The sequence below is a fragment of the Danio aesculapii genome, chromosome 22 (genome assembly GCF_903798145.1).
Source record: "Danio aesculapii chromosome 22, fDanAes4.1, whole genome shotgun sequence".
Taxonomy (NCBI): domain Eukaryota; kingdom Metazoa; phylum Chordata; class Actinopteri; order Cypriniformes; family Danionidae; genus Danio; species Danio aesculapii.
This window is the reverse complement of record NC_079456.1, coordinates 12612782-12640596: the sequence shown is the minus strand read 5'-3', so window position 1 is coordinate 12640596 and position 27815 is coordinate 12612782. Positions and strand designations below refer to the sequence as shown.

Genomic DNA, 27815 nt, shown 5'->3' with positions numbered 1-27815 from the left:
TAGCATTGGTCTGCGAGTACTTTGATGACATGGCGGTGTTTATTGTTTTCTTATCAAATGAGAGGACACTGCTTCTGAATTATTTGGTCAAGCTGTGAAATCATGCAGTATAGGTACCAGCTTCTACGAGTCTGTCTTGAAATTTAAATAATATGACAAGCGCTTTGCCATTAATCTAAATTGAAGGATGTTTTTAGTTCCTTTTTTGTACTTTGAGGATGTTTTTGGTTCATTTTCTGGACTTTGAATGTCTTGGGATATCACTGCCTATGGAGGATGAGGGAGCTCTCAGATTTCATTTAAAATATCTTAATTTGTGTTCTAACATTAACAAAAGATTAGGGGGGGGGGGGTTGGAACAACATGAAGGTGAGTTTATTTAATAACAGAATATAGATTTTTTTTTTTGGAGAACTACATGTAACTAACCCTTTAACTGAAACAGAATGTTACATTTGGTTTGTAGAACATTATTCTTAAGTTCCCCTAATGTTCAGGTCTGTAAGTAACTTCTGTAAGTAAGTAAGTCTGTAAGTAAGATTATTTTTAATGTTTGTTTTTAGTTATTCAAGAAAGTTTTCTTAAAAATAGAATGTTACTTTTTGGTTTTAGGACCATAATGCTAACGGTAATTAAATGTTATCATAACAATCTCTTAATGTTAGAATTTAAAAAATACTTCTGGTGAACTGTCATGCCATTATAAACTTGCTGAGTTTAAACTGCCTTAAAATTCACTGCGTGTTTGAGAAATAATGTAAAATGGGTGTCATTTAAAGCACTGCATTAAATTTCATTGTTCTCCACCATGTCTTTAAAATATGGAAATTTATTTTACCACAGTATTTTCTATAGAGTTTGAGCGCTCACCTGCTAGTCCTGACAGTGCTTGCGTTTAAATGGCCTTTTATCTTGTTTTAAGCTTGAACAACTTAATTAATGGTTAAGTCCATTGAACTGAATATTTTAATTAAATTACATTATTAATGTTCTAACCTTTTGAAATGGAAAATAGTCACATTAACCTTTCACCAGACGTTTATTGGTGGCTGAAAAACACTTGCCATGAATACAGCGCAATGCAGAGAAAGAGTTCCCGTCTAAATCTAAAATGGCAGCCAGTTTGCCTGAGGTAAACAAAATGGGATGGTAGAAGCACCCCAAAAAGCTGAATTTAATGACAAATGTTTGAGTTTACACTGAAATTGCCGACTTTTGATTGGAAACTTTCTGAAAGTTTGGATCATTTATTAGACTCTGAAGCTCGTATCTGTGGGGTTCGTTTCTCAGAGGGAAATGCAGAAGAACAAGCCTAAAGCAAAGGTTGTAATTTACACTTCAACTGAGAAATCGTGTCTCATTTGTGTTTTTTTTCTTTGCTACAGGCTGTAAAAACTTGCACAAAATTAGGAACGATGGTTATTTCTGTTCTTACAATACATACTTAAATGACGTTACGAATGAAATGGCAAATTAACTTTATAAAAAACACTCCAGATAATGAGATTGCAGTTTCACAGACACTTATATAACGAGTTTTCTATTCCAAAAGCTTGAACACAGTGTTTCCAAGAGCTCTGAGGATATTTCCACCTGCTAATTACAGCATGAGCCAGTGACTCTTGAAAACAGGAGCTTTACAAGCACAGCTTTGTTATAGCCTTATTGTTGCGCTGCGATCTGAGGCATCTAAGATTGGGACCAACATAAGGTGGGTGTTGTGAATGGAATATGCATGGGATTTGAAAAAGAAGGGGATGATAACTGACAGTAATGAGCCGAACGAACCCAGTGGCATGTAAATCAACAAAAGTCTTCAGGGAGATTTCTGCTCTTTGATTGTGATGTTGTTTGGCCGGAGGGGATTTGTGTTAAACAGAGGTTACGAATACAGAAGAAGAAAAAAAAAATCATGCAAGAATGACAATGATGTCGTCATGTTGTCGTTACCCACTTTCATGATCAAAACAAATTATTAAATTTAATGGAAAAATCATGTTTGAGTGAAGCGGCGATTCAATAATAATCACTTTTTTTCTCAAAACGAATGCTTAAATATTTCTCAAAACATGCTGAATCTACACTCCTATAGAAAAAATCATAATTTAATCATGTTTACAGCTTGAATTAGTTGCTAATTTAATAATTTAGTGAATCAGGAACTTCTGATTCATAAACAAATGACTCTTTTACACAAGTTCTTATTAGTGAATCAAACATATACAGAGCATCTAGTGTAGACTGATTCACGGAAAAGTGACTCTAACCTGTTTCTCGGTGAATCAAATACAAACAGGGTTACCAGTGTAATTTGATTTACTGGTAAATGACTCTTTTACATGAGTCCTTTTTAGTGAATCATAAACATACCAAGTGGTCCGTGTTGTCTGATTCATGAATAAGTGATAAACTATTTGATTTAAGTGAATCAAATGCAAACAGTGTGACGAGTGTAATTAATTCACTGTTAAATGACTCTTTACATGAGTTCTTATAAGTGAATCAAACATATCCAGTGTAGACTGATTCATGAACAAGTGACTCTAAACTATTATTTCTTAATGAATTAAATACAAGCAAGAGTTACCAGTGTAATTTGATTCACTGACAAATGACTCTTTAACAGAGGTTCTTTTAAATTAATCATAACATACAAAAGTGCTCAGTGTAGTCCGACTCACAAACAAGTGCTAAACTGTTTTTTTCAGTGAATCAAATACAGTGTGACCAGTGTAAATTGATTCGCTGGTCAATGACTCTTTTACACAAGTTACACAAGTAGTGAATCAAATGTATATAGAGCATCCAGTGTAGACTGATTCATGAACAAGAGACTTCTTTTTCAGTGAATCTCAGTGAATACAAAGTGTTCAGTTTAGTCTGATTCATGAACAAGTGCTAAACTATTCTATTTCAGCGAATCAAATACAAGCAGTGTAACCATTGTAAGTTGATTTACTGCTAAATGACTCTTATACAAGAGTTCTTTTTAGTGAATCAAACATATACAAAGCATCCAGTGTAGACTGATTCATAAACAAGTGAATCTAAACAGTTTTTTCTCTGTGAATCAAATACAAAGTGACCAGTGTAGTTTAATTCACTTTAACACAGGTTCTTTACAATGAATCAAACCCATACAGAGCATGCAGTGCTTGTAGACTGATTCATGAACAAGTGACTCTAAACTGCTCTTTCTCAGTAAATCAAATACATACAGAGTGACCATTGAAATTTGATTCACTGACAAATTAATCTTTAACACAGGTTCTTTTTAGTGAATCAAAAACATAAAGAAAGTCCAGTTGATTCCAATTCCTGAATTAATGTCTCTAAACCCAATTCTTTTCAGTGAATCAAAAACAGACCATTCAGTCTAGTCTGATTTCTGAACAAAAGGACTCGAAAACCAGTTCTTTTCAGTGAATCAAAAACAAAAATCGTGACTAGTGATTCATTGTCTACTGAATGAATTAGACACAGTGATTTGACTTGTTGTTAGTCCTCTTAATGACTCATGTAAAGTCTGAATCAGTAACATGTAAGTATTTTATAACACTTTCACACATCTACAGAGCAGTTTTTGTATATTATTATTATTTTCAAGTGTTCCACAGAGGAAAGTCAGTCACGCAGGTTTGAACCGACACGAGATGATTAAATGATAACAGAATTTTCATCTTTGGGCAAATTATTCATTAAATCTCTCATTGAAGTCGTGTTTAACCTTAACAATGGCCCGCTGTCTGCCTTATTACAGTTTTTTTGAATGGCCTTGTTTCTTCAGTCTGACACCCTCATTAGATGTATTTTTACCTCATTGATTACTTCAATGTAATTTTAGGGAAAAAGAGTTGTCTCGCTATTCTCCCAAAACATCCCTCTCATTCAGGTAAGATAAAAGATTGTTGTCAGCCAACGATCATGTATTCAGATGGACAATACTCAATCATGCTGTATTGACGTCTTCAGCAATGGTATGTTGCAGTGCATTGTGGGTAATTGATTTTCTCCGCTTTGTCTTTCCTAAAGAAACATTGATATGAGAGCAGCGTGGTGTTACAAGAGGCTAAAGAAAGATACTCTACAAGAGAACAAGTTCCAGAACAAAACAAAAATACCCATAATGCCTCAGGTTTACAAGAATTAAAAAAAAATTGTAGTTGAAGTTTTATGTCAGAAAACACTTGGAAAACCTGTGAGCCTTTTGTTTTTCCAGCCCAATATTGCACGGAAACAACTACACTACACTTTATTAGGTACACCTGTCCAACTGCTTGTTAAAACAAATTTCTAATCAGCCAATCACATGGCAGCAACTCAGTGCATTGAGGCATGTAGACATGGTCAAGACGATCTGCAGCATTCAACCAAGCATCAGAATGGGGAAGAAAGGTGATTTAAGTGACTTTGAACGTGGCATGATTGTCGGTACCAGACGGGCTTGTCTGAGTATTTCAGAAACTGCTGATCTACTAGGGGAGAATGCCTTGTTGATGCCAGAGGTCAGAGGAGAATGGCCAGACTGGTTTTCAGCTGAAAGGCAACAGTAACTCAAATAACCACTCTTACAACCGAGGTATGCAGAAGAGCATCTCTGAAAGCACAACACATCCAACCTTGAAGCAGATGGGTGACAGCAGCAGAAGACCACACCGGGTGCCACTCCTGTCAGCTAAGAACAGGAAACTGAGGCTACAATTCACACAGGCTTAAATAGCCTCCACAGTCACCAGAACTCAATCCAATAGAGCACCTTTGGGATGTGGTGGAACGGGAGATGAGAAAATTGTCCTTAAATATACAGATGAGATTGTACAATTAATACAAATTAGCTACTAAATCAAAAAGGTACTAATTGCCGTGGGTTTGCATTGGTTTTTCTTTTAAACTCCAGTCTGAGTGTGCATCAAACATGGAAACAACAAAAATCTCACTGTACCTAAGCTTTAAAGCAAGTAAAATGCTGACTCTGTATAGACGAATTACCGGTTTGTAAACATTTAGGATGCACGCGCAGCGAAGTTGCAGAAAACAAATGGGAGCGCTAGCATTTACAGCAAGGGAACGACATCCGATGAGGCACAGAGTTTGTTGCTGTCTTAGAAATAGGTTGATAATATTGATTACATATTATACATATTATTTACATAATGCTTTAAGCGTATTATAACAGCTTGTCACCCAGTGATAAACACAGTTATTCTGCAAAATTATTCGTCTGACAGGTCCATTTGCGATAGCACCCTCCCAATAGATATTGGATAAGACGAATTGCACAAGCATCCAGTCCGAAATATACAAATATCTCATTGAAACTCCAAGTGATTTTACTGGAGAGAAGTTAAAGGCCTACAAGTTTTTGGATGCCAACAATTTTGTTCTGTGTGGTCTTGTGCAAGAAATAATGTTCTATGATTACCAGATTCAAAACTTTGTAGTGCTAAAAACCAATGTTCTGCCTAGCCAAAGACAAGGAAAAAAGATGGAGCTATACAAGGCTTGGGTAATCATCAATACCCAGTGTTACCCGAGGCTGGAGAGGTGTCGTGCACGAAAGTGGAGAGGGGAAAGGGGGGGGAACAGGTCAGGGTGATGTTCGATGGCAGAGGGGTGTTGTGGACACAGGACAGAAGTGAAGAGCGGGGTGTGGGGAGTCGTGGAAGAAAGTGAAAGTGAACAGCGGATGGGGGAGGAGGGCGGTTGAGGAGGGGGATCGGTAAAACAAGGCGCCGGATCTCAAGCACAAATTAAGCCCTGGCCTGAACTCACCTGATATAAAATGAGAACTGTAGAGTCAAGCATTTTAATTAGGTCGTCTCTCCATTCAGCTCTCTTTAGCCAAAGACGTCTGCGGTTGGCATTAAAAGCAGTGTGGTGTACGGTAAAAGTTACGTTTTCTCGAATTTGGCATCCTACCGCAAAACACGACATGTTTGCTATTGCAACCGGGAACCTGTGTGACGTCACGTGTGACATAGGTTGGTAATTCCTCTATACAAACAAAGAAAAAATGTGACTTTGGGAAAACATAGTATCGCATCTACTGGTCTGGCATGCATAATACAGCATTTTTTGTTGTTTTTCAATCTCTGTTTCTTTTCCACAAATGAAAAATTGTAGAAAATAAATCTAAATGGCATATATGAAAAATGGGTTGTTATTAAAAAAAGGATGATATCATATATGGACTACACAATTTCAATGTAGTGATGTCATTGGCCTATGAACATTTCTTGCTTCTTCTCAAACTATTTCATAACTTCAATCATAACTTAATGGTAAATCAGCTATCATGGCATTATTCATCAATATGTGGACCTTTCAGGATTCTCGGAAGCCATGGAAATTAAAATGTAAAACAGGAAATACGTTAGGACCATTGCTATTGTTTACATTCCTCAAAATGGTCTTTAACAAAATGGAGACTCAAATCACTACTGGATCAAAAACACAAGCGCTGCATGTTTAAAGAGATGCCTGGCTGAAGAAAGATCCAGCACAAGAGAACAACAAGTTTCAGAAAATCTACCCATAAGGCTTCAGGTTTACTAGAAACTGGAAACAGACATCATTACTAAAGAACTTCCTAAAGAAACTCATATTCTTCACAGTCACTGTCCAATTCCCTCTGAACTTTGAGTGGAAATTGAAGAGGAAATCATTCAAACTGCGCTTTTCGTTCCCCTTGAAGTTTTATTTGTCAGAAAAGACTCTGTGAGCTCTCCGTTTTTCTTTTAACTCTGGTCTGACAGAGTGCATCATTATTGAAAGAAAACCCGAAAGAAGCAAAAAACCTCACTGTACTTACGGTGTACAGCTGCACTTCAGTTCCATCAGTATTAATGGTTAAAGGTTAAAGGAACATTCTGCTTCTCTTGGAAATAGGCTCATTGTACAACTCCCCAAGAGTTGAGGAGTTGAGATTTACCATAAATTAGCTTAGCATAAATCATTGAACTGGATTAGACCATTAGCATCTCATTAGCAAAAACATTTTGATAAATTAAAATTTTGACTCTTCTGTATTTGCATTGTGTACTAAGAAAGAATAAAAATGAAAAGTTGTTATTTTCTAGAACTTTGCTGCTGTATCATGGCTGCAACAGACACCATGACATTTTGCAGCACCTGAAAATAATTGACAGCTAGGTAACAAGGTAACAGCACAGCGTAATTTCATTGCGCCTACTGCAGCCATGGTATTACGGCTGAACAATATATAGTTTCAGCATCAATATCTCAATGTGATCATTCGCAATAGTCACATCGCAGGAAATATGCAATGTTGAGTTTGCATTATAATTTATCATTTGCATGTGTTTCTGATGCCTGTGATTGTTTAATGACTTTAAAAGCATTCAGGCAAAATAAATTACAATAACTGCGATTAATTTTATTGATTCATTTACATTTTTTTTGTTATTTTATGAAAATATTATAGACTTGGCAAAAGATAAAACACTTTATTTCAATTGTAACTTTTTATTGATTGTTTTTATAGATTGTTATGCATAAAATTACTCACTACACATGCAAATACAGAAATGAACTGCAAATCGCGCAGACGTTGATAATGTGTCGTTTATGGAGATGCATTCCCGCTGCAGAATCATCCCAATCGTTATAAATTCTTTACAAATAAAGAACTTAAGTCATCTGGTGAAATTGTATTCATATCGCAATAGATATCACAAAAAAATACTGCAAAGTAAAAAATTTTGATTCCGTGCAGCCCTACATGGTACAGCAGCAAAGTTCCTTGATTATTACGCCCTAGAGATGATTACAGCCTAGAAAATAGCAACTTTTCAATTTCCATCCGAGGAGGGGGGTGGGGGGTGAGATGCTAATGATCTATAATGACCATTATTTTTGTAAAAGTTTTGTAAAATTTGACAAGAATGGGTTTTGTTCAATAGTTTTAACAATCGTTAATTGTTCAACAATTTTTTTATAAACCTTTTTTGATTCACTTCAAATGTTGACTATTTTAATCCAATTCAAGAATTTATGCTAACCTAACAGTAACCTAATCACACCTGGAGATTGGCTGAATTAATTAAAAAAATGGTCAAACTGATGGTCAACATTATGAATTTTTTTAAATAAATCAAAATGGCGTAAGGGAAAAATTTGTTAAAAAAATGTTTTTTTTGCAATTTGGTTGATTGTATTACTAACTTTTTTAAGTTTTTGAGAACGATACTGTTATCAACAATGCATAAATGACAAAAACATGACTTTGAAATTGTTTCACAAAGAGATGTCACCACCTACTGGTCTGGCATACATAGTACATCACCTAATGGTCGATCCTGTTTCTTTTCTGACAATAACGGCCCATTCACTCGGGGCTTCAGCGTCAACGCTTCCTATTCACTTTGAATGGGCGACGTCAAGCATTGCCAAAATGAATTGTGGATTTGTCTGCGCTGCTTCAGTGGCATTGCTCACTGCAGAAGTTGGGACTTTCTCAACTTTTCAAGCACCAATGGAAGCGTCAGCCAATCAGATCGCTATATGCAAATACACCAGCTCATTTTATTGGCTGACGCTGATATGATGATCGCATCAGCCCCAACTTCAGACATGTCCTTTTTCAAGCGTTGACGTTGAAGCCGTAAAACAATATGCTGGTTCAGTGCTAACACCTTGTGTACAAACTATGCAGTCCAAAAGAAGAAAAATAAGCACTTAGAAAATTGGGTCATTATAAATAGATCCTTTTCACAATGACGTCATTTTACTTCCCCCTATCAGCAATGCAGTGTATTTTTTGTTCCGTTTAACCTTTGAATGCATGGGATACTTCTCTGGAAAATTTACAACTGAAAATATTAACACTGCACATTGATTTAAGTCTGCTAAAGTATTGGACGCGTGTCCAAATGTTTCTCTTTCAATACTAAACTGCTTTCTGAGTTTAAATATATGATCATTTAGGCCAGTGGTGCCCAAATTCAGTCCTGGAGGGCTGGTGTCCTGCATATTTTAGTTCCAACCCCAATTAAATACACCTGAACCAACTAATCAAGCTCTTTCCAGGTATACCAGAAACTTCCAGGCAGGTGTGTTGAAGGAAGTTGGAGCTAAACCATGCAGGACACCGGCCCACCAGGACAGAGTTTAGACACCCCTGGTTTAAGCTATTAAGAATAGGAATAAGTAATTGTTTATCAAAAAAAATTGTTTGCAACCTGTTCACTTTTTCACTTATTAATTCCTCAATAATTGATTTATTTTTACTTGGATGCTGCTTTGAATATAATTACTCATATTATCTGATGAATATTTTACCTATGAATGCAATCAGTTTTATCTTTCATTATTTACTGATCCATGAATGTTTTTCAGTTTCTCCGTTTGAATGAATTAAGCCTTTTAGACTGTGTCCTGCCACCACCTACTGGGTGGTTTTAATTTAATATCTGTATACCTTTTACCCTAATTAATAAGTTACAAATAATTTCATAATCTAATAATACTGCATTTTAATATTATCATCAAAATGCAGTGTTATATCCATAGTGACCATCTAACCATATCTGTAGTGAATATACAGCTGACTGGGGGAATTCTCTACGGTGAGTTCTGTGTAGGCAGAAGTAAAGATACACTGCGAGGAGAGAAAAGGGTCATGTGAAAAGGGTCTATGGAACATTATGTGACTACAGGTCTAATGACCAAAAATGCTTCATTATCACTGTGAATAAACCTTTGCTAAGTAACACAAACTGTATTTTGAAATGCTACTAACGACAATTTTTCTGGAATACTTTTAGTGCCTATGGTATATTGTTTATTATGGTATACAGTTTTGATTTGCCATAAACACGAGGCTGGAAATAGTTTAACGTGAACTGGAACCCATTTATTCACTGATAAGAACTGTACACAAATAAGGGATTCTCTTGATGGGAAAATCCAGAGACACTAACTTTGTTTTATAATGCAAATATAAAATTTACTTATGGGAAACATTAGGGACAGATCCCATTTAAGCAACACAGTGTGAAAGCTTCAGTTAATGTTAGGAGACTTCATGTAAAAAACAGTATAAAACAGTAATGGAATTCTGAGAAATAGCAAATGTACCCAGAAAACTGCAGAAAAAAATACATAAAAATATATATATTTGGATATTGAAGTAGTGAACAGAACACAAAAATCTCTCTCTCACTCACACACACACACACACACTTGAGGCAGGTCTGCACCTTGGCCTTGAATTGCTGTTATTTCTCTCATCACAATGCCTTTGGGACTTCACAATAAAAGCAAAATCTCTAGCATTCAGCAAGCCATTCATGAAGTGCTCCAAACCGTTTATCAGCATAAAAATATAAAGGTTTGTGATGTCAGGGGGGCATTGCATAAACGGCCCTCTTGTAAATTAACAGCACTTAAGCGTTCCTTCAGTTCTCTAATTGTATTTGAGTGAATTGTACTATTGTTAAATGTGTCTGTGCAAGGTTAATACTTTTATAACAAAAATTAAATGAATTATAGTATGCGTAGCTGCTAGTATGTACTTCATGCCATCATGAAAAAGTAATTTAGCATTATAATATAGTGTTTCTGAATCATAATAAAGCATATTATAGCTACTGTATATATTTACAACTCTTTGTTAATGAATGCTACAACATACTGTAGTATTAACTATATTAAACTGCAGAAATACTGTTAGGCCTGTCACAATAATCAATATATCGACTTATCGCTCAACACACATGACCTCAATTTTGGTGATGCGATTTATATCGCCCATACATAAGAAACAAGTCTAGCAACATTTTAGCTGATTGTACAACATCTCTATCTCTATTGGAGGTGTCAGTGTCAGTATGGTTAAAAAAACACTGTAGCATTTACTATTAATTACTTTAGTATATTTTCATGTGGGTGTCTGACAGCTGAAAATAGATCTGCTAGCGGATATCACAGCCTCTGTTCCCTTTTACTTTGCACTTTTTTGTTAACATTTATTATTTATTTGTTTAGGATAAATGTTCTAACATTCTGATTTCAATGCCTTAATATTAAACTGTTAAATGACTATAATTAAATGAAAAACTCTTTAGAATGAATTATGTGTACTTTGAACAGTGTTACTTGCATTATGATGCTATTATGTTTTCATTGTGGCATTATATAGTGAGTGGCATAAAATGGTCTTAAAATTACAATAATATCGTTTATCACAATATATTTTGGTGGAATATATCGCACAACAAAAAACAGATATTGTGACAGGCCTAAATACTGTACCAAAATGTAGTTTGTACTACAGTAATCTGTGCAATATAGTATATAGCCTATAGTTTAGAAAACTACACTATTTGGTCATTTGTTTACAAGGCCTACACTGAGTGTTGTGTTACTATTGAATTACTATGAACATTCAAGCACTTTACTATAGTTCAAAACACTATAATATTTAATATCATTTAGGTTTTTTTTCATATGAGGATTCATTTACTCTCACACTAGATAAACGTCTTTGAATAGGCTGTTTTTCGTTGTTCTTTCGTCGTAAATTTAAGTATTTCAGTAGAAACGCTTAATGTGGGCCTAATGTTTTATTTATTGATTATAATGTTCATAATATGAAATAATTACTTTGATATTTATTATGCTGTTCAGCTTTAAGAATAAGATTCACGAAACGTTAATGAAACTGTACCTGAATTATTGTGTGTCCGCAGCAGATCCAGTCAACAAAACTGAGGTTAATCTTTTATATTCATCAAAATAGACGTTACCAGTCGTCATTATTGCTCGCTGAGAAGAGAAGACAAAACATTCTTGCTTGTAGAAATAAATGGTGTTTCCTGGTCATCAGCGCCATCGTGTGGACGGAAAGGCATAACATGAGCAAACGCTGTGGCGCTATGAACGAAGCTAAGGTACATTTTCTGTTGTTGTATTTTATCATTTATAGGTTAAGTTACAGTCAGTAACTTGAATAACGATTATTAACCCTGCTAAAAAAACAGCTTAACCAGCCTGGGTTGGTTGGCTGGTTTTAGCTGGTCGACCTGCCTGGTTTTAGAGGGGTTTTGTCCATTTCCAGGCTGGTTTCGTGCCATTTCCAGCCTGGTCAGGCTGGGAGATGACCAGCTAAAACCAGCTATGTCAACTTAAACCAGGCTGGTTAAGCTGGTTTTAGCTGGACATTTTCTAGCCTGACTAGTAGAGACCAGGCTGGAAATGGCTGAAAACCAGCCTGGAAATGGCCAAAACCCCTCTAAAACTAGGCTGGTCACCCAGCTAAAAACCAGCCAACCAGCCTTTTTTTTCAGCAGGGAATCTGGATGTGTGAAGTTGATAGTATTCATAGTGGTTGCAAGATTGATTGATTGATTTGGGTTGTTGTTATGGTATTTGGGGTGGTTGTAAGTATTCAAATGTGTGTTGTTCGGGTGCTCCTACTAACTGTAGAAGGTGGTTGCTAGGGAGTTGCTGTGGAATTTTGAGTGGTTGTTAGGAAGTTGATATGACGCTGTTATGCAGTTGCTAGGGCATTACCACAAGGTTAGCTAGGTTGTTTCTAGATCAGTTAGATCACATTTTCCATGTCTCCTTAACCAAACACACCTGATTCAGATCATCAGCAGAGACTGAAAGACCTGTATTGGGTGTGACAGACAAAGATGACATCCAAAACATGTAGTGTTGGTGGTCCACCAGGAACAGTGTTGAGAAACAATGTTCTAGATCAAAGGTCTCAAATTTAATTCCTGGAGGGCCACAACTCTGGACAGTTTTGCTCCAACCCTATATCAAATATAGATCCTACTTATCAAGGTGTTGAAAACTACTAGAAACTATTTAAGCAGGTGTGAGCTGGAGGTGGTTGGAGTTCTAGACCATTGATTCTAGATGCTTAGAATGTTGTATATTGAACCACTAAATTATTTTTATTTGAATAAAATGAAAATAACAGTCACAAAATTGATTTATTTGATTTTTATTATAATATGTTTATATTCCATTTTACAAATTCTTACAATATTCTTGATGCAAAAATTCCCTTCTTTTTCAGAGAAGTTTTTGGCCTTAATCATCTTCATACAAACATGGTCACAGAATACATAGAATTTGTATAATAAATTATTTTAAAAAAGAAATCCAGTAATGACTGAACCACAAAATTTGCACCAAGTTTTTCCAAACAAAGTCAGAAATGTCAGAAGGACGTCCAGTTTTTAAAACAAAACAGATCTGCTTTCGTAAGATTAAAGTAACACATACTGTAAGAAAATCACAACCACAAAACGAAGTAGGCAGCCTGAACCGGCTACTTGGACGATGTTCCTTTTAATATGCTAAACACTGAAGCTGGACCTTTTCGAAACATCAAAAAGCAAAACTGGCGAATAGAGCAACAAACGATACATTCAAAACATCGATGAAAACTTCAAAACAAGCCAAAACACATTCAAAGTAAAGTGACGATGCATTCAAGACGAGAAAAAACAAAACGACAACACAAGATCAAAACGTTCTATGATGTCACAATGTAGAAGGTTACATTGTAACTGTATAACAGAAGCATCGGAGACAATGTAACACTGTAACATTATTTTTTGTGCAATTACTGATCAACTCAGTTTTATGGCAACGTAATTCAGGCATTAAATGTACAAAACTTTCAGTGTGATGGTCCTGATCTATGATCAACTAACAGATCCTGATTAATAACATTAAATATCGTCAATTTGAGCTTAAGTAACGTCATCAATCCTTCTGAAAGCGTTTATAGATATGTTCAGAAACCGAGGGTTTGGTTAAGTGGCAGAAAATGCAATCCGGGTTACCATAGTTACCCATTTGTTTATAAGCAGAAAATCGAGAGAGAAAAGATTGTTTTTAGTTAAGTAAAAAAAATAGTAAAACAAAACAAACAAATAGTTAAACACAAAAATGGTTTACAAACACAAATGTTTGTAAATACATTCAGCGAAAATAACGAATAATTGTGTATTATTTACACCACGCCAGTAGGTGGCGTTGTCATTTTGTAAAGAAACACTATATGCTTTTGTAAATAGTCTTTTAGTCTCCATTGTTTTTTGGCTGTAGAGTACACACTCATGACTGTAAAGTGAACACGTAATACACTTGCGAATAAAGTCACAGTTTTTACAATATAGCGTTAGCTATCAACTAAGCGGCAACCTTCCGCTCTCCCTCGTGAAGCCAATACGGAAGTATTAATCGACTCTCCTTTGGGGGCTGACTCCATAATGTCCACTGACTGCAATGCTAAATTGGCCAATTTTACAGCTAATAAAAACATGTTTACAGCCTGGTACAAAAAATGGTTTTGGTGTTTACAGCTAATATTACCCTTCATGACAACTGTGAGTGGAGTGAATTTTTCTGTAACTCATCTGTTTAGTTTTTATTCAGTTATATTAAGTCTGCATAATTAAGGGCGTGGCCACTTGAGTGACAGCTACTGTAGGTCTTGCTGGTCGCCGTCATGTGATTCCGGCTGATTACATGCTGAATATACCTCTTATTTTTGTTTTGTTTTAAGTGGCTTTACACAGTCAATTGCCTTTTGGGATTATTTCCTACAATTATTATTTAATATGGCATGCTGTGTGCACTTAATTGTGCTCACAAACCAATTACATGGCCTCCATTTCCCAGGTGCGTGAAATTATATACTTATATATCATATCTATAAATGTATTTGTTCTATTCAAGATCATTTAGAATTTTCTTTAGATCTGTAATGCACTCCAGAATCTAAAAGATTGATTAGCTGTAGGCTATAGAACTGAAACGTTCTCATACAGTGTTATGCCTGGATTTCATAAATAGTCTTGCATTTAATAACGCTGACTATATTTTTAGTGTTTGGAAGTAATTTGTGTTTCCTCCTGAACAAAAATGTCATGAGAACAATGTTTAATGGCTCGATGTGTTGCAACAGTGTTTTTAAAAGACTAAACACTTTATTGATATAGTGTACAACCAAGCACATGTGATCAGAACACAAACGAGTCGCAGGTAATGAAGTATTAAGCGTTTCTCCCAAAGAAAAGCATGTCTAAGCAAAATGCTAGCAGGCGTCTATAGCTCCGCTTACGCTCTGTCTCTTTGCCCATGTTTGGTATCCCCCGATCAGTGCGATGATGCACGAACAAAATGGTGACGGGTGGTCACTCCTACCTGCTTCTTTTGCGTTCTTTAGAAACCTATGGGTGACGTCACGGATACCACATCCATATCTTTTACAGACTATGCTATTAACTAGCGTTAACAATGTTAACTAAAACGTTGTCTAAACGAATAGCCAAAATGGATCAAAAGTTTTTATTTGATTCGTAGCTTTTAGCGTCATTTTAGAAATATATTGTAATGCATAATCATAACAATGTAGTATCTATGGTAACCAAAATTTGCTTCGCCCCCTTTTCCAAACTCTTCTAAATCTATATACAGATGTGTGTGTGTGTGTGTGTGTGTATATATACCAGTTGTGCATTTCTGATCCATACAGATTATTCCGAAGCCTTTTTCGCTGAATTAACAATCACGTAACAATATAGAAATCGGCACAATAAATATATAGAAACACTATACAAAACAAGGCCTCAGAAAGTGTATCTCTGAATTGTTCTCTGAGAGGATACGAGAGTGAACAGCGCAAGAATCCTGACGGATCAAGAAAATCCAACTAAAACGGCCTGAAAATCCACTTTTTTTTTCGAATTTTGAAAAAATGTCGTAAATTAGTGGAACGCTCAGGCTGTGTTTTCTCTACTTCCTGGATATTATGGTGTGTGTTTGTGTGTGTATGTTTTAACAGTCAGGATGTGGTCATCGCGGCGTTGACGCCCAGAGATAGAGGGTTTGCGCTCACAGTAAGACGCAGTGCAGCCTCTGGGAAGCCGAAGGTCTGTCCGCTCGCCATTTGCCTTTCCGCTTTTTCTTCAGGCCCCGTTCCGGGATCTGCTGACTGGAAGCGGAGATCGAAAACTTTTGGGATGAGTGGAAATGCTAATGCTAATGGTTTGTAGCATACGTAGGGGCTGCAGTAATAAGACCGGACTCACCGTATGACTCTGACCAGCTCGTGAAAGGCTTTGTCTACATTCATTGGTGGATCTTTCGCACTCGTCTCGATATACGTGATCTGTGTTGAAGACATAATATAAAAAAATTATGATAGCAAATATGATTAATAGTAAATGTGACGCACAATATTTAAAACAGATGTAAAGTATAATCATCGTTGCTCTTAATGTGAACAAATTACCTGTATTACTAATTATTTTGAAAAAGTACAATAAAAATATAATAATACAACTTTTTAAAATAAAAGTTAAAAAATTTTATAATAAAATTTGTAATTATTTTAAATAGAAAAACAGTAAAATAATAATGTAATAATGTAAATATTAAAATTAGAATGGAAAATTTAACTGTAATAGTTGCAGTACTGTTTATTTGTTTGCATTATTCAAAAACAATCAAATTAAAAACAATAGTCAATAATAAAAAATATACTATATAATAAATAAATATCTGTAATGAAATGTATAATATAAAGAAAAGGTTTCCAATAGTTAATCAAGTGGTAAATCACTTTCCTGCTGATGTCATCAAGGCCTTGTGGGTTGGACAAACAATATTACCCAATAACATCATGATATCTGGTAACGTTTTCGCTGTCCAGTGTCCACTGTGACAGGCTGAAGTGTTTGACTCACGCTGTGTTTGGAGGCCATCTCTCGACCCTGCTCACTTGTGATCTTGCGTAAATGCACCAGGTCCACTTTATTGGCCACCAGAACCATAGGAAACGACTCTCTGCAGCACAAACACACAGTAAACCTGCTGAACATCAGTGGTGTGTGTCTGTGTTTTTTTTTTGAGTGAGCATGATTGCATGTGTGTGTGCAAGTGTGTGTGTGTGTGTGCATTTTGCGAGAGTTAGTGTAATATGTGAATTCATATGTGTTTAGTGTGCGTGATTGCGTGTGCGTGATTGCGTGTGTATCTGTGTGTGTGTGTTTGCATGTTTGAGTGTTCATATGTGATTGTGTGTGCATTTGCATCATATGTGATTGTGTGTGTATATCTGTTTAAGTGTGTGTGTGTGTGTGTGTGTGTGTGTGTGTGTGTGTGTGTGTGTGTGTGTGTGCAAGCGCTTTGAGAGAGTGAGTGTAATATGTGAATTCATATGTGTTTTGTGTTTGAATGTGTGTGATTGCGTGTGTAAGTTTGTGTGTGTGTGTGTGTGTGTTTGTATATTTAAGTGTTTATATGTGATTGCATGTACATGAGTGTTTGTCTGTTTGTGTGTGTGAGTGCAAGTCTGTAATGTGTGTGTTTGTATGTTTGAGTGTGTATTTGTGTAATTGTGTGTGTGAATTTGTATTAAGTATTTATATGCGAGTGTGTGTGCATGTCTGTTTGAGTTGTGTGTGTATTTGTGTTTAATGTGTGAGTGTGTGTGCATGGTTGTGTGTGTATTTGTATTTTTGAGTATCTATATGTGAGTGTGCATGAGTGTTTTTGTGGGTGTGTATATGTGTGTACATGTGTGTGTGTGTAATGCGTGACTGTGTGAGTATGACTGCATGTGTGTGTGTGTGTGTGTGTGTTTATTTGCAAGTGTATGTGTTTATGTGAGAGTATGTGTGCAGTGTGTGTGAGAGTATGTGTGCAGTGTGTGTGTGTGCGTACCTGTCTTTGACTCTGAGGATGAGCTGATGGAAACGGTCCACATGTTCAAAGCTGGCTTTATCAGTGACAGAGAAGACGATGAGGAAACCGTCTCCAGTCCTCATGTACTGCTCTCTCATCGCACTGAACTCCTCCTGTCCCGCCGTGTCCAGAACTACACAAACACACGCACACACAAGTACAAAACATATTATATTTGTGTTTTCTTCGTTCTTACTATTTTCTTTTCTTTCTTATTTTATTCTCATCTATTTTACACTAATATATGTTTTTTATACTATAATCATCTATATTTTATTGTTTTATATTAAAAGTAAATATCTGACTAATCCTATAACTATCCACTATCCACTTTGTACTTTTTCCTGAATATATATATATAACAGTCCTTGATTCTGGTTGGCTGATAGCCGTGCGATTTTCTGCCAGAAACAGCACTCTTCTAGCCCCTTCACCTTTTACCATTGTGTATTACTCCACCCACATACAGTGACAAGCAGAGGACACTCTTCAGTTTGACAAATAATACTGCTGTTAGACAACATAATGTACTTTTGAGGCTTTTTAGTCGAGAATTTTGTCATTTATATGGCAACTATGCAGTTTATTTATAAGGATAGTGCCTATTTTTAAATATCTATCATTTTGGAGAGACAGGTTGACGATGTTCATCCACAAGATGGCGACAGAGACCTCATAATAAGCCCTGAGAGAAAAACAGCATAATTTCAAACTACAGCTGATCAAATCATTATTAAACAGGTAAATGACTTTCTCAATCTCTCTTTTGTATGTTGTAGTGCTTTATTTATACCATAGCAATAATGTGATCCACATCGCACTGCTACTCGTGTGATATTGCAAATGTATGTATATATATATATATATATATATTTATTTATTTTTTTTATTATTATTATTATTAGCCCTTTTCTAAATTTTTATTCATTTTCAAATATTCCCCAAGTGTTTCGTATTTCTTTTTGTTTGTCTGGAATAAATGCAGTTTCAAAATTTTTTTAAACAATTTTTAAAGGCAATATAGGCAAATCCACGTGCCTAATAAACCTAAATAATATTGTAAACAAAAGAAATTCTAAAAAAATCTAAATATTTCACAGGAGGGCTAATAATTTTGACTGTATATATATATATATATATATATATATATATATATATATATATATATATATATATATATATATATATATATATGCATAAATGTAAATATTAACTGCTCTTCCTCCTGTAAAAGTTAATTCTATCTCACAATTTTGAGATTTATGCCATGCTAACCCTTCATGCCTCATGATCTACTAATGTTCATGCATTAGCTAGACTAGCGCTGCTCACCGTCCAGAATGGCCCACTGGCCGTCAATCTCGGTGTGCTTGAGGTACGAGTCCTCAATGGTGGGGTCGTAATCAGGCACGAAGATCTTCTGGAAAAACTGGATAGTGAGTGCGCTCTTGCCCACGCCACCGTCGCCCACCACCACCAGCTTATACACGGGCAGATTGTCCCCAGGAACCACGCTGCTGGCCGCCATGAAGACCACTACACCTGCAAAACACACAAGGAAATGCTATAAAATGTTAAATATAATATTAGAAATTTATTTTCTTATCTTAATAAATATTATAATTGAAGCTATAATTTAATAAACTAATAAACATTAAATAAACGAATTTAAGATTGTTTTGTTGGAAATCATTAAAATTCTGTTGACTACTTAATACACAAGTGCTAATAAAAAGTAGTTTACTAAAGTTTTTTTTGTATTTATATCTTATATAAAAACTGAAACGTCTGGTTTTAGACCAGAATAATTCATTAGTATGGTTAAAGTGCCTCATTTTGTGGCCAATAGAGCATCAGTTCTTCTTGGGAGTGACAGATATAAGTCCTGCACAGTGGCCAGAGGGATTTTGAGCCATTGTTCTTGCAGAATAGTGGCCAGGTCACTATGTGACGCTTGTGGAGGAAAACGTTTCCTGACTCGCTCCTTCAAAACACCCAGTGGCTCAATAATATTTCAATCTGGTGACTGTGCAGGCCATAGAAGATTCAACTTCACTTTCATGTTCATCAAATCACTCTGTCACCAGTCTTGCTGTGTGTATTGGCGCATTATCATCCTGATACATAGCACTGCCTTCAGGATACAATATTTGAGCCAGTGGCTGCACATGGTCCTCCAGAATAGTTCAGTAGACCTTGGCAGTGACATACCCATCTAGCATTGTACTGACATGCCCATCATGTATTGGGCCTAGGGAATGTTATCATATTGCAGCCCAAACCATCACTGATCCACCCCCATGCTTCACTCAGGGCATGCAAAAGTTTGGGTGGTATGCTTCTTTGGGGCTTCTCCACACCATAACTCTCCCAGATGTGAGAAAGACAGTGAAGGTCTTATTTCTTATAGGGCATTCGTTGAAATATTCATCAGAAAAAAACTGGTATTTTATTGTATTGATATTACAAAACTCTACAAAACAAGATGCACGGTCAGTGGAGTTACCATATATGTTTGATCCCACTTAAAATGAATGATTCAAGAATTCACTCATAAACAGTTCATGTTTCATTACAGATTGAATCAGCTGTTTTTGAAGAATCTCTTCAAAAAAAAGTATTCATTGATCATTACATTTTTATTGGATGCTTTTCACCACCTGTTGCCGTAAAAATGCAACTGCTACAACCTTAATTTGAAACATCAAGTTGATTTCAAACATTGATTGACTGCTGTATCAGTATTTATATCCCAATACAATATGAATGTTCACAGAAACAGAACTAATACTGGTTGAACTGACCAAGGACTGGACTTGTTTCAACAAAAAGACTAAAGACATACAGTCTTGTCAGTTGACTCACATTACTGTGAATGGGGAAAAGTGTGGAACGTTCAGTATGGCTGGCCACCTCAGTGAAGAAAGTCCCGCCTTAGAGTCAAAGTAGTCAATCGTCAATCTTTATAGCCAAGGAGTTCCTTGGGGGAGGGGTCTGAACTGGTTTGCTTGGTGATTATGATTAGCCGTGTCATTTGGTGATTACTATAAGCCTGCATTTATTTATTTTAAATTTATTTGTTTGTTTGGCAGGGACAGCGTACAGTTATTAGCATTGCTGCAAAATGCACTAGAATTAGCCAGAAGGCTATTCTTCATCCGTTGTTCCTGGACAGATGTTAAAATTTTAACAGGACAAATGACATCACAGCACATATTGTGTCCTTCCAGTGTCCTCTTTTGATGTTTATTATGTCTTCTGTCTCTGTTCTTCCAGTAATTCCCACTGCTTCTTCTGGTTACCACGGAAACAGCCATAAAGGAAATTAGTGTAGTGCCAATTATTTGTGCATGCGCAGTGTAACTGTAATAAATAACATGTTTTAAACATAATTACTGCTTGCAAAACTACAATAATCAAAACTACAATCATTTACAATTTTGATTGGTGATTTGAAATATCTCATTTAATTAAGATAAGTTCAGCAAGCAGTTTTCAAGATTTCAAGATTCCCCTATTCATTTTGATAGCTCTTGGATGAATTTTTGTGTTGCAATGAGTTCAGATATGGTCGCCAAGTGAACAGAGATTCTCTCTCTGGGTCAAACAACTATAAACACCATTTACGTTACATTTATTTGCATTTTGAATTGATTACATTTAACTGAGGTTGCACAGCTCTATTTTTCATATTATGGCAACTTTCTGTTTCTGAAACAACCTCATTTTCCTGCTGATGTCATCGAGGACTTGTGAGTGGGGGAAAAACAATAATAACCAATAATACAACATTTTATCTATCAAAGTCCAATCCAATCCCATTTTGCCTATAGAACTGCCTTAATCCTTCGTGGCATAGATTCAACAAGGTACTGGAAATATTCCTTAGAGATTTTGCTCCATATTGACATGATAGTATCACACAGTTGCTGCCGATTTGTTGGCTAGACATGCATGATACGATTCTCCCGTTCAACCACATCCCAAAGGTGCTCTATTGGATTGAGTTCTGGTGACTGTGGAGGCCATTTGAGTACAGTGAACTCATTGTCATGTTCAAAAAACCAGTCTGAGATGATTTACACTATATGACATGATGCGTTATCCTGCTGGAAGTAGCCATCAGAAGATGGGTTCACTGTGTCATAAAGGGCTCATCAGACCAGGCAACTTTTTCCAATCTTCTGTTGTCCAATTTTGGTGAGCTTGTGTGAATTGTAGCCTCAGTTTCCTGTTCTTAGCTGACAGGAGTGGCACCCGGTGTGGTCTTCTACTGCTGTAGCCCATCCACCCCCTGGTTGGATGTGTTGTGCGTTCAGAGATGCTCTTCTGCATACCTCTGTTGTAACGAGTGGTTATTTGAGTTCTGTTGTCTTTCTATCAGCTCGAACCAGTCTGGCCATTCTCCTCTGACATCAACAAGGCATTTGCACCCACAGAACTGACACTCACTGGATATTTTCTCTTTTTCAGAACATTCTCTGTAAACCCTTGAGATGGCTTTGTGAAAATCCCAGTAGATCAGCAGTTTCTGAAATACTCAGACCAGCCCGTCTGACACCAACAAGCATGCCAAGTTCAAAGTCACTTAAATCACCTTTCTGCAACAGATCGCCTTGACCATGTCTACATTCCTAAATGTATTAAGTTGCTACCATGTGATTGGCTGATTAGAAATTTGCATTAAAGAGCAGTTGGACAGGTGTACCTAATAAAGTGGCCGGTGAGTATATGCACAAATACATACAGACAGACTGAACTATTCCAGAATTTTCTTATTTCAATATTTGATTATATTGTAAAATAAATTCAATAATTTAAGAATTACTAAAATTAGTCGATTAATTGCATAGATAGGTGATAAAACCAGTTCATTTAATAGATTTTATATATTTTTGGAAGTGGAAGAAAATAGTTTATTTATATGCACATTTATATTGATCAATGAAATGTATTTTATCTTTTAACAATTTAGTAAAATATTTTCATAAAATAAGGCATGTAAAAATATAATATAATTAATTGCGTATTTGCAGACAGAAGAAATGAATATTTAGATCTGATCTCGACCATGTACAGTACATGAGGTTGTAGTTTCAGCTCCAGCTGGTTCACTGATCCTCCAGAAGTAGTCACAGCCTGATGATTTCAGAAAGGAAATCCTGAACTTCCCGGTATTGTGGTCCTCAGGAAGGGCGTCTGGAGGAGACGTAATACTGACATAAAAATGACGGCTAACCATCCAACAGTTTGGGTGCTCGATCCTAAAATAAGACGTTGAGTTGGTGTTTTCGAGATTGTTTAATTCATTTCGGAGGCTTTGACGCAATGTTACGGGTACAGTTTTAGCTCACTGTGGTCAATCTGTCTGAGTCTCTCGTTGTTGGCAGATTCAAGCTGAGATCACACTGAAAAAAATCACAGCGTTTCAGTCCAACTGTCTGGTCTAGACTGGGTTTCCTGAGTGAGATCTTCTGGTTTGCATAAGCCACCATTTACACAATGCTTCTTTATACCAATATAGAGTCCATTAGTGACATTTCGGACATTACAAGTCTCTCTTAAAGGGACAGTTCACACAAAAATGAAAATATATTGAGATCAAGGTGGCTTTTTAAAATCAATATTAATGATTTTTAGCTGAAACGATTGATTTCTGATGCAAGTCAATGGCTACCAGCACAATATACACTCCTGATGTGTATGTAAATTAATGCTAATAATACTGTTAATAATGTTGTTTCTAGAACATATCGATCATTTTGCTTCTTAAGACCTCATTGTGTCGCCAGGAGCCACAGGTGTTAATTTTGAGTTCCCTATTACGTTTCTACAGATTATATAACAACATCAGCATTTATTGTCAGCATTTATTCACATTTATCATAAAACATAAAATTAGATGTTCTGAACAATGTTCTGTTAAGTCAGATTTGAGTCATCTGAACACTGAAATATTATGGCTTTATTTACCAGGTTTAGATTTTAGGACTGTTTTACTATTATAGTATTCTGTACAAACTTATGAAAAAAATACCAAAGTATTTTGGAATAGGGCTGAATTAACGCTAAAAAGTCTAATCAACAATTTTTTTTCAGATTAATTTGTTTTATTGCCAATCAACGGAATTAAAGAGGACCTATTTTGCCCCTTTTTACAAGATGTAAAATAAGTTTCTAATGTCTCTATATAGTGTATGTAAAGTTTCAACTCAAAATACCAAACAAATAATGTTTTATAACTCTTTGAAACTGCCCCTTTTAGGCTTTGATCTAAATTGTGCCATTTTTGTGTCTGTCGCTTTAAATTCAAATGAGATTGTGCTCTTTTCAAAAGAGGGCGGAGCTACAAATGTCTACATGGCAGCATAGTGGCAGACTCAAGCCACGCTTACACTAATACTTTTTAGTTTTAAAACGTATAAGTTTTGCTATGATTACGCTTTCAGTCCACGCTACCCCAGAATTTTCAAGACCCGAAAACTCTGACGAGGCTGTCATTTTAAAACGCTGCTGCTCCATCTCAGTGTGGATGGGGGGAAACGGAGACATCTGAAAACGTAGGCGTGGTTGCAGACATCTGATTGGGGATTTTTCTCAATATTAGGCACACAAAGTTCAGTCTTGAATCCTTTCCTTGTAAGTTCAGACTTCACAAATTTGATATGGAAAACAAACTCCCGAGGACACGTCGAGTAAATCTTCGAAAAGAACTGTACTTTATAATGTCATTCGCATCTCCCTGACTACGTGATATAAGGAACTGCCTATTTTCATTTTGATATTAACAACTTAACAGACACCAAAAATGTTGAGGTGTCGTGTAGCTGCATATTTATATGACAGTCATATTCACTGTATGCATATTTATAACTAAACGGAGCCTATAACATTACTGCCTTCTTTCATTTTCTTCGAAAAATATGAAACATACCTTCTCTTTTGGTGAATATCAGTTTTATTAATAGTGAAATAGTAAAATATAAATCGTTTATACAATATATGAAATTAACGCAAGCAATTAGTTAAATGTGCAGAATCAATGTACTTGGTTACTTAATATATTAACTTATCTTTGCGCTCAGCCAAAACATGTACCTGAGAACGAGTGATAGATTCAAAAGACCAAAAAGTCATTAGATATAGACATGTTTAATTTAAATTTCACATTTAACAACTATAGTAAGATATAGTTCACAGATAGAAGGTTGCTGGTTCGAGCCGCGGGGGGGTCAGTTGGCGGTTCTGTGTGGAGTTTGCTTGTTCTCCCTGCGCTTGCTTGGGTTTCTTCCGGGTGCTCCGGTTTCCCCCACAGTCCAAAGACATGCGGTACAGGTGAATTGGGTAGCCTAAATTGTCCGTAGTGTATGAGTGTGAGTGTGTGTGTGGATGTTTCCCAGAGATGGGTTGCAGCTAGAAGGGCATCCGCTGCGTAAAACCTATGCTGGATAAGTTGGTGGTTCATTCCGCTGTGGCGACCCCGAATTAATAAAGGGACTAAGCTGAAAAGAAAATGATTGAATGATTATGATGAGATCCAGCGGAAGATTATTCATCAACTGTCCGACTTGCGCTGCTCTCACCTGGGAATGTGTGCTCAAAGCACCCGCTGACTGCCAGGAGCTCAGACCTCCGCATACGCTGCAGCACATGCCAGAGTGTGTGTGTGGTCATGTACGTTTTCAAAAGTATAGTGTGGATGAAGAGCTGTTCAGAATCGCTAGGTGAAACACCACTGTGGACGTGGAACGTGCTGTTTTAAAACTAAAACGTATTAGTGTAAACGGGGCCTCAAGAGACTGTCACTAATGGGTGAAGCTTTCCCCCTCCGATGACACGTACAAAGGGAGAATGTCAAAGAGTTTCTGCAGACTGTTTTCATCAAGTGTGATTTAAAAAAATAAAATGTATTCATTTTTCCCATTAGAAGCAGGTTATATTCACACACTGTTGCTACACAACTGTGTTTAAACGTCTTATAAAAGAGGCTGAAAAACAGCGTCGATTCATTTGGAGCCGTGTCTGAGTCCACTAGATCCATTCTGAGGTGCACCCAGCTCTGTGAGTTCATCAACTCCTCCAGAAACTATACCTGGATGATGAATGATGGAAGCTTTCAGCGGTGCTTCTGACTGAGCCGAGGCAAGTTTGATGAACTGTTGTCGGTGTCGGCAGGAGGATTTTCTCCCAGGACACTAACAACAGGCGCTACGTCATAATCACTTCCTCCCACAAAAGCAAGCCCCTGATTGGTTAACGTGGCGCAAATGTTTGCTCAAGTTTAGATTTTCGGACTCGAGCGATTTGCGCGAAACATGCGATACAAGTGCTAAGCGCTTCATTCGTGCAAATCGCATCATTCACACCGCCTCATTCGCACGTATCATGCCACAGGATGTCTATTTGCATCTTTGCATTGACTTAACATTTAAATCACTCACGATTGACGCTTCTTTGGCGTCTGGTGTGAATGCAGCATAAGGCAAGTCATTTCACCCGGCGGCCATCTTTGAAACACCTCTCGGGAAACATCAAATTCTCCAAAACTGCTTGCCAAGCTTACGATTGAATTTCATATTAGGAATCACCAATAAAGTAAACAAAAGCTGTCTCTTTAGTTTCATTTCCAAACATCCAAATCACACAAAATCTGAAACTCAGGTCTGGTCCAAGCCCCTCCCCCGGAGTATCGTCAGTATATAGTGATCAATGATTGGCTCGTATACTGGAAGGCGTGATTTAATCGCAATATATTGATCGATGATTCGCTCCTGTACTAAAAGGCAGGGCTTTATTCACAATATTGACCATTACACTTTTCCTAATTCAAAAAGTGACATGTCTTGTGTATTATAGAGTCTTTGCCTAAATATGTAATTAATCGACTGATTATCACAATAATTAATAGAAATAACTGAACACATAAAACCATTTACAAATATATTTCACAATAGATGTTAACTGGAAACAATTATCGCTAAGTCTAAAAATAAATAAATGAGTCTATTAATCGGTCATCGGTTTAGCAAAAGCAAACACAACTGCACCGTCCTGAAGCTACTTTCCATCGTACAACAGTGCAGTCTCTCTTTTCCACTATATTCTGACTGTTTAGATTCAGAAATGACGTATTACAGCATTGCCTCATATATACAGTTTAATCAGTGCATGTCTCGGCGCTCTGCACATATCAATACACCCACCTTCCTTCATCAGTCAGTCAGCCTGAGCTGCTAATGCACTGCCCATTAGTCTTTATCTCAGCTATGTGCATCTATATGTTCTCCGATATGCAGCTACATTGCAATGAAAGCATCTTCCTGGCAACAAAAAAAGGAAACAATGTGTCCTGCTTTTGGAGATGTGGGTGACATGGTGTGCATTGCTTAATGTTGCAATTCACCAACACGACCACTTAATATCTTCATGCATAATACATAACTACACGATTCAACTGGTAAAACATACATATTTATAGAATAAATACTAAAGAAATAGCCATAAGTTAAGCATATGGAGCTGGATATTGCTTATGGGTGCTGTTGATAGATGCGTTAAATGTCATAGGAGAGTATATTTCAAAATTATTACCTTTTTACAAGACGACAGCATATGCCAACAGTCCGTTTCGTTTCCACTGATGTTGCTGCCGACATTACCGAGTAAATACACAAGCGGAAACGTCTGTCTATTTGTTATACAAACTGGATGCAGTGGCTTTTTTATCGGGCCGCGCGAAGAGCCGTTTTCAGTTCCTCACACCTCGAGAGCGCTCACTGTTAGTTTACACTGATTTTCACTGCTGACGGGGGGAAAGAGCTCAACTTTATGACAAATGTCGAGCTTATTCAAAAGATTCGACGACATATATTTGGGATAGTGCTTATTCTAAAGAGAATTAATCACTAAAAGTTGATGGGTTGACAATTACAGTGGAATATTTTGAATAAATGTGCAAGACTGTTACTTGGCCTCCCCTCTTCCTTTCGGATTTGGTACGTTCCTTTGGCAGAGCTCGGTTTGGAAGCAACTCGCATGAGTCAATTCCTTATTTTTAAGACTGTAAATTTATGACTTTA

At 36.5% G+C, this 27815-nt stretch overlaps 1 protein-coding gene across 1 annotated transcript; it reads right to left on the bottom strand.

Annotated features, from left to right (window-relative positions):
• Positions 1-12960: 12960 nt before the first annotated feature.
• mrasb (muscle RAS oncogene homolog b) lies at positions 12961-27502 on the bottom strand. The gene is made up of 6 exons (XM_056447952.1): positions 27328-27502; positions 19069-19278; positions 17716-17869; positions 16737-16836; positions 16080-16159; positions 12961-15982 (listed from the first exon to the last, which is right to left on the bottom strand). The coding sequence occupies exons 2-6, from the start codon at positions 19262-19264 to the stop codon at positions 15883-15885; spliced, it is 630 nt and encodes a 209-aa protein (XP_056303927.1). The 5' UTR covers positions 19265-19278; positions 27328-27502; the 3' UTR covers positions 12961-15882.
• Positions 27503-27815: the final 313 nt, after the last annotated feature.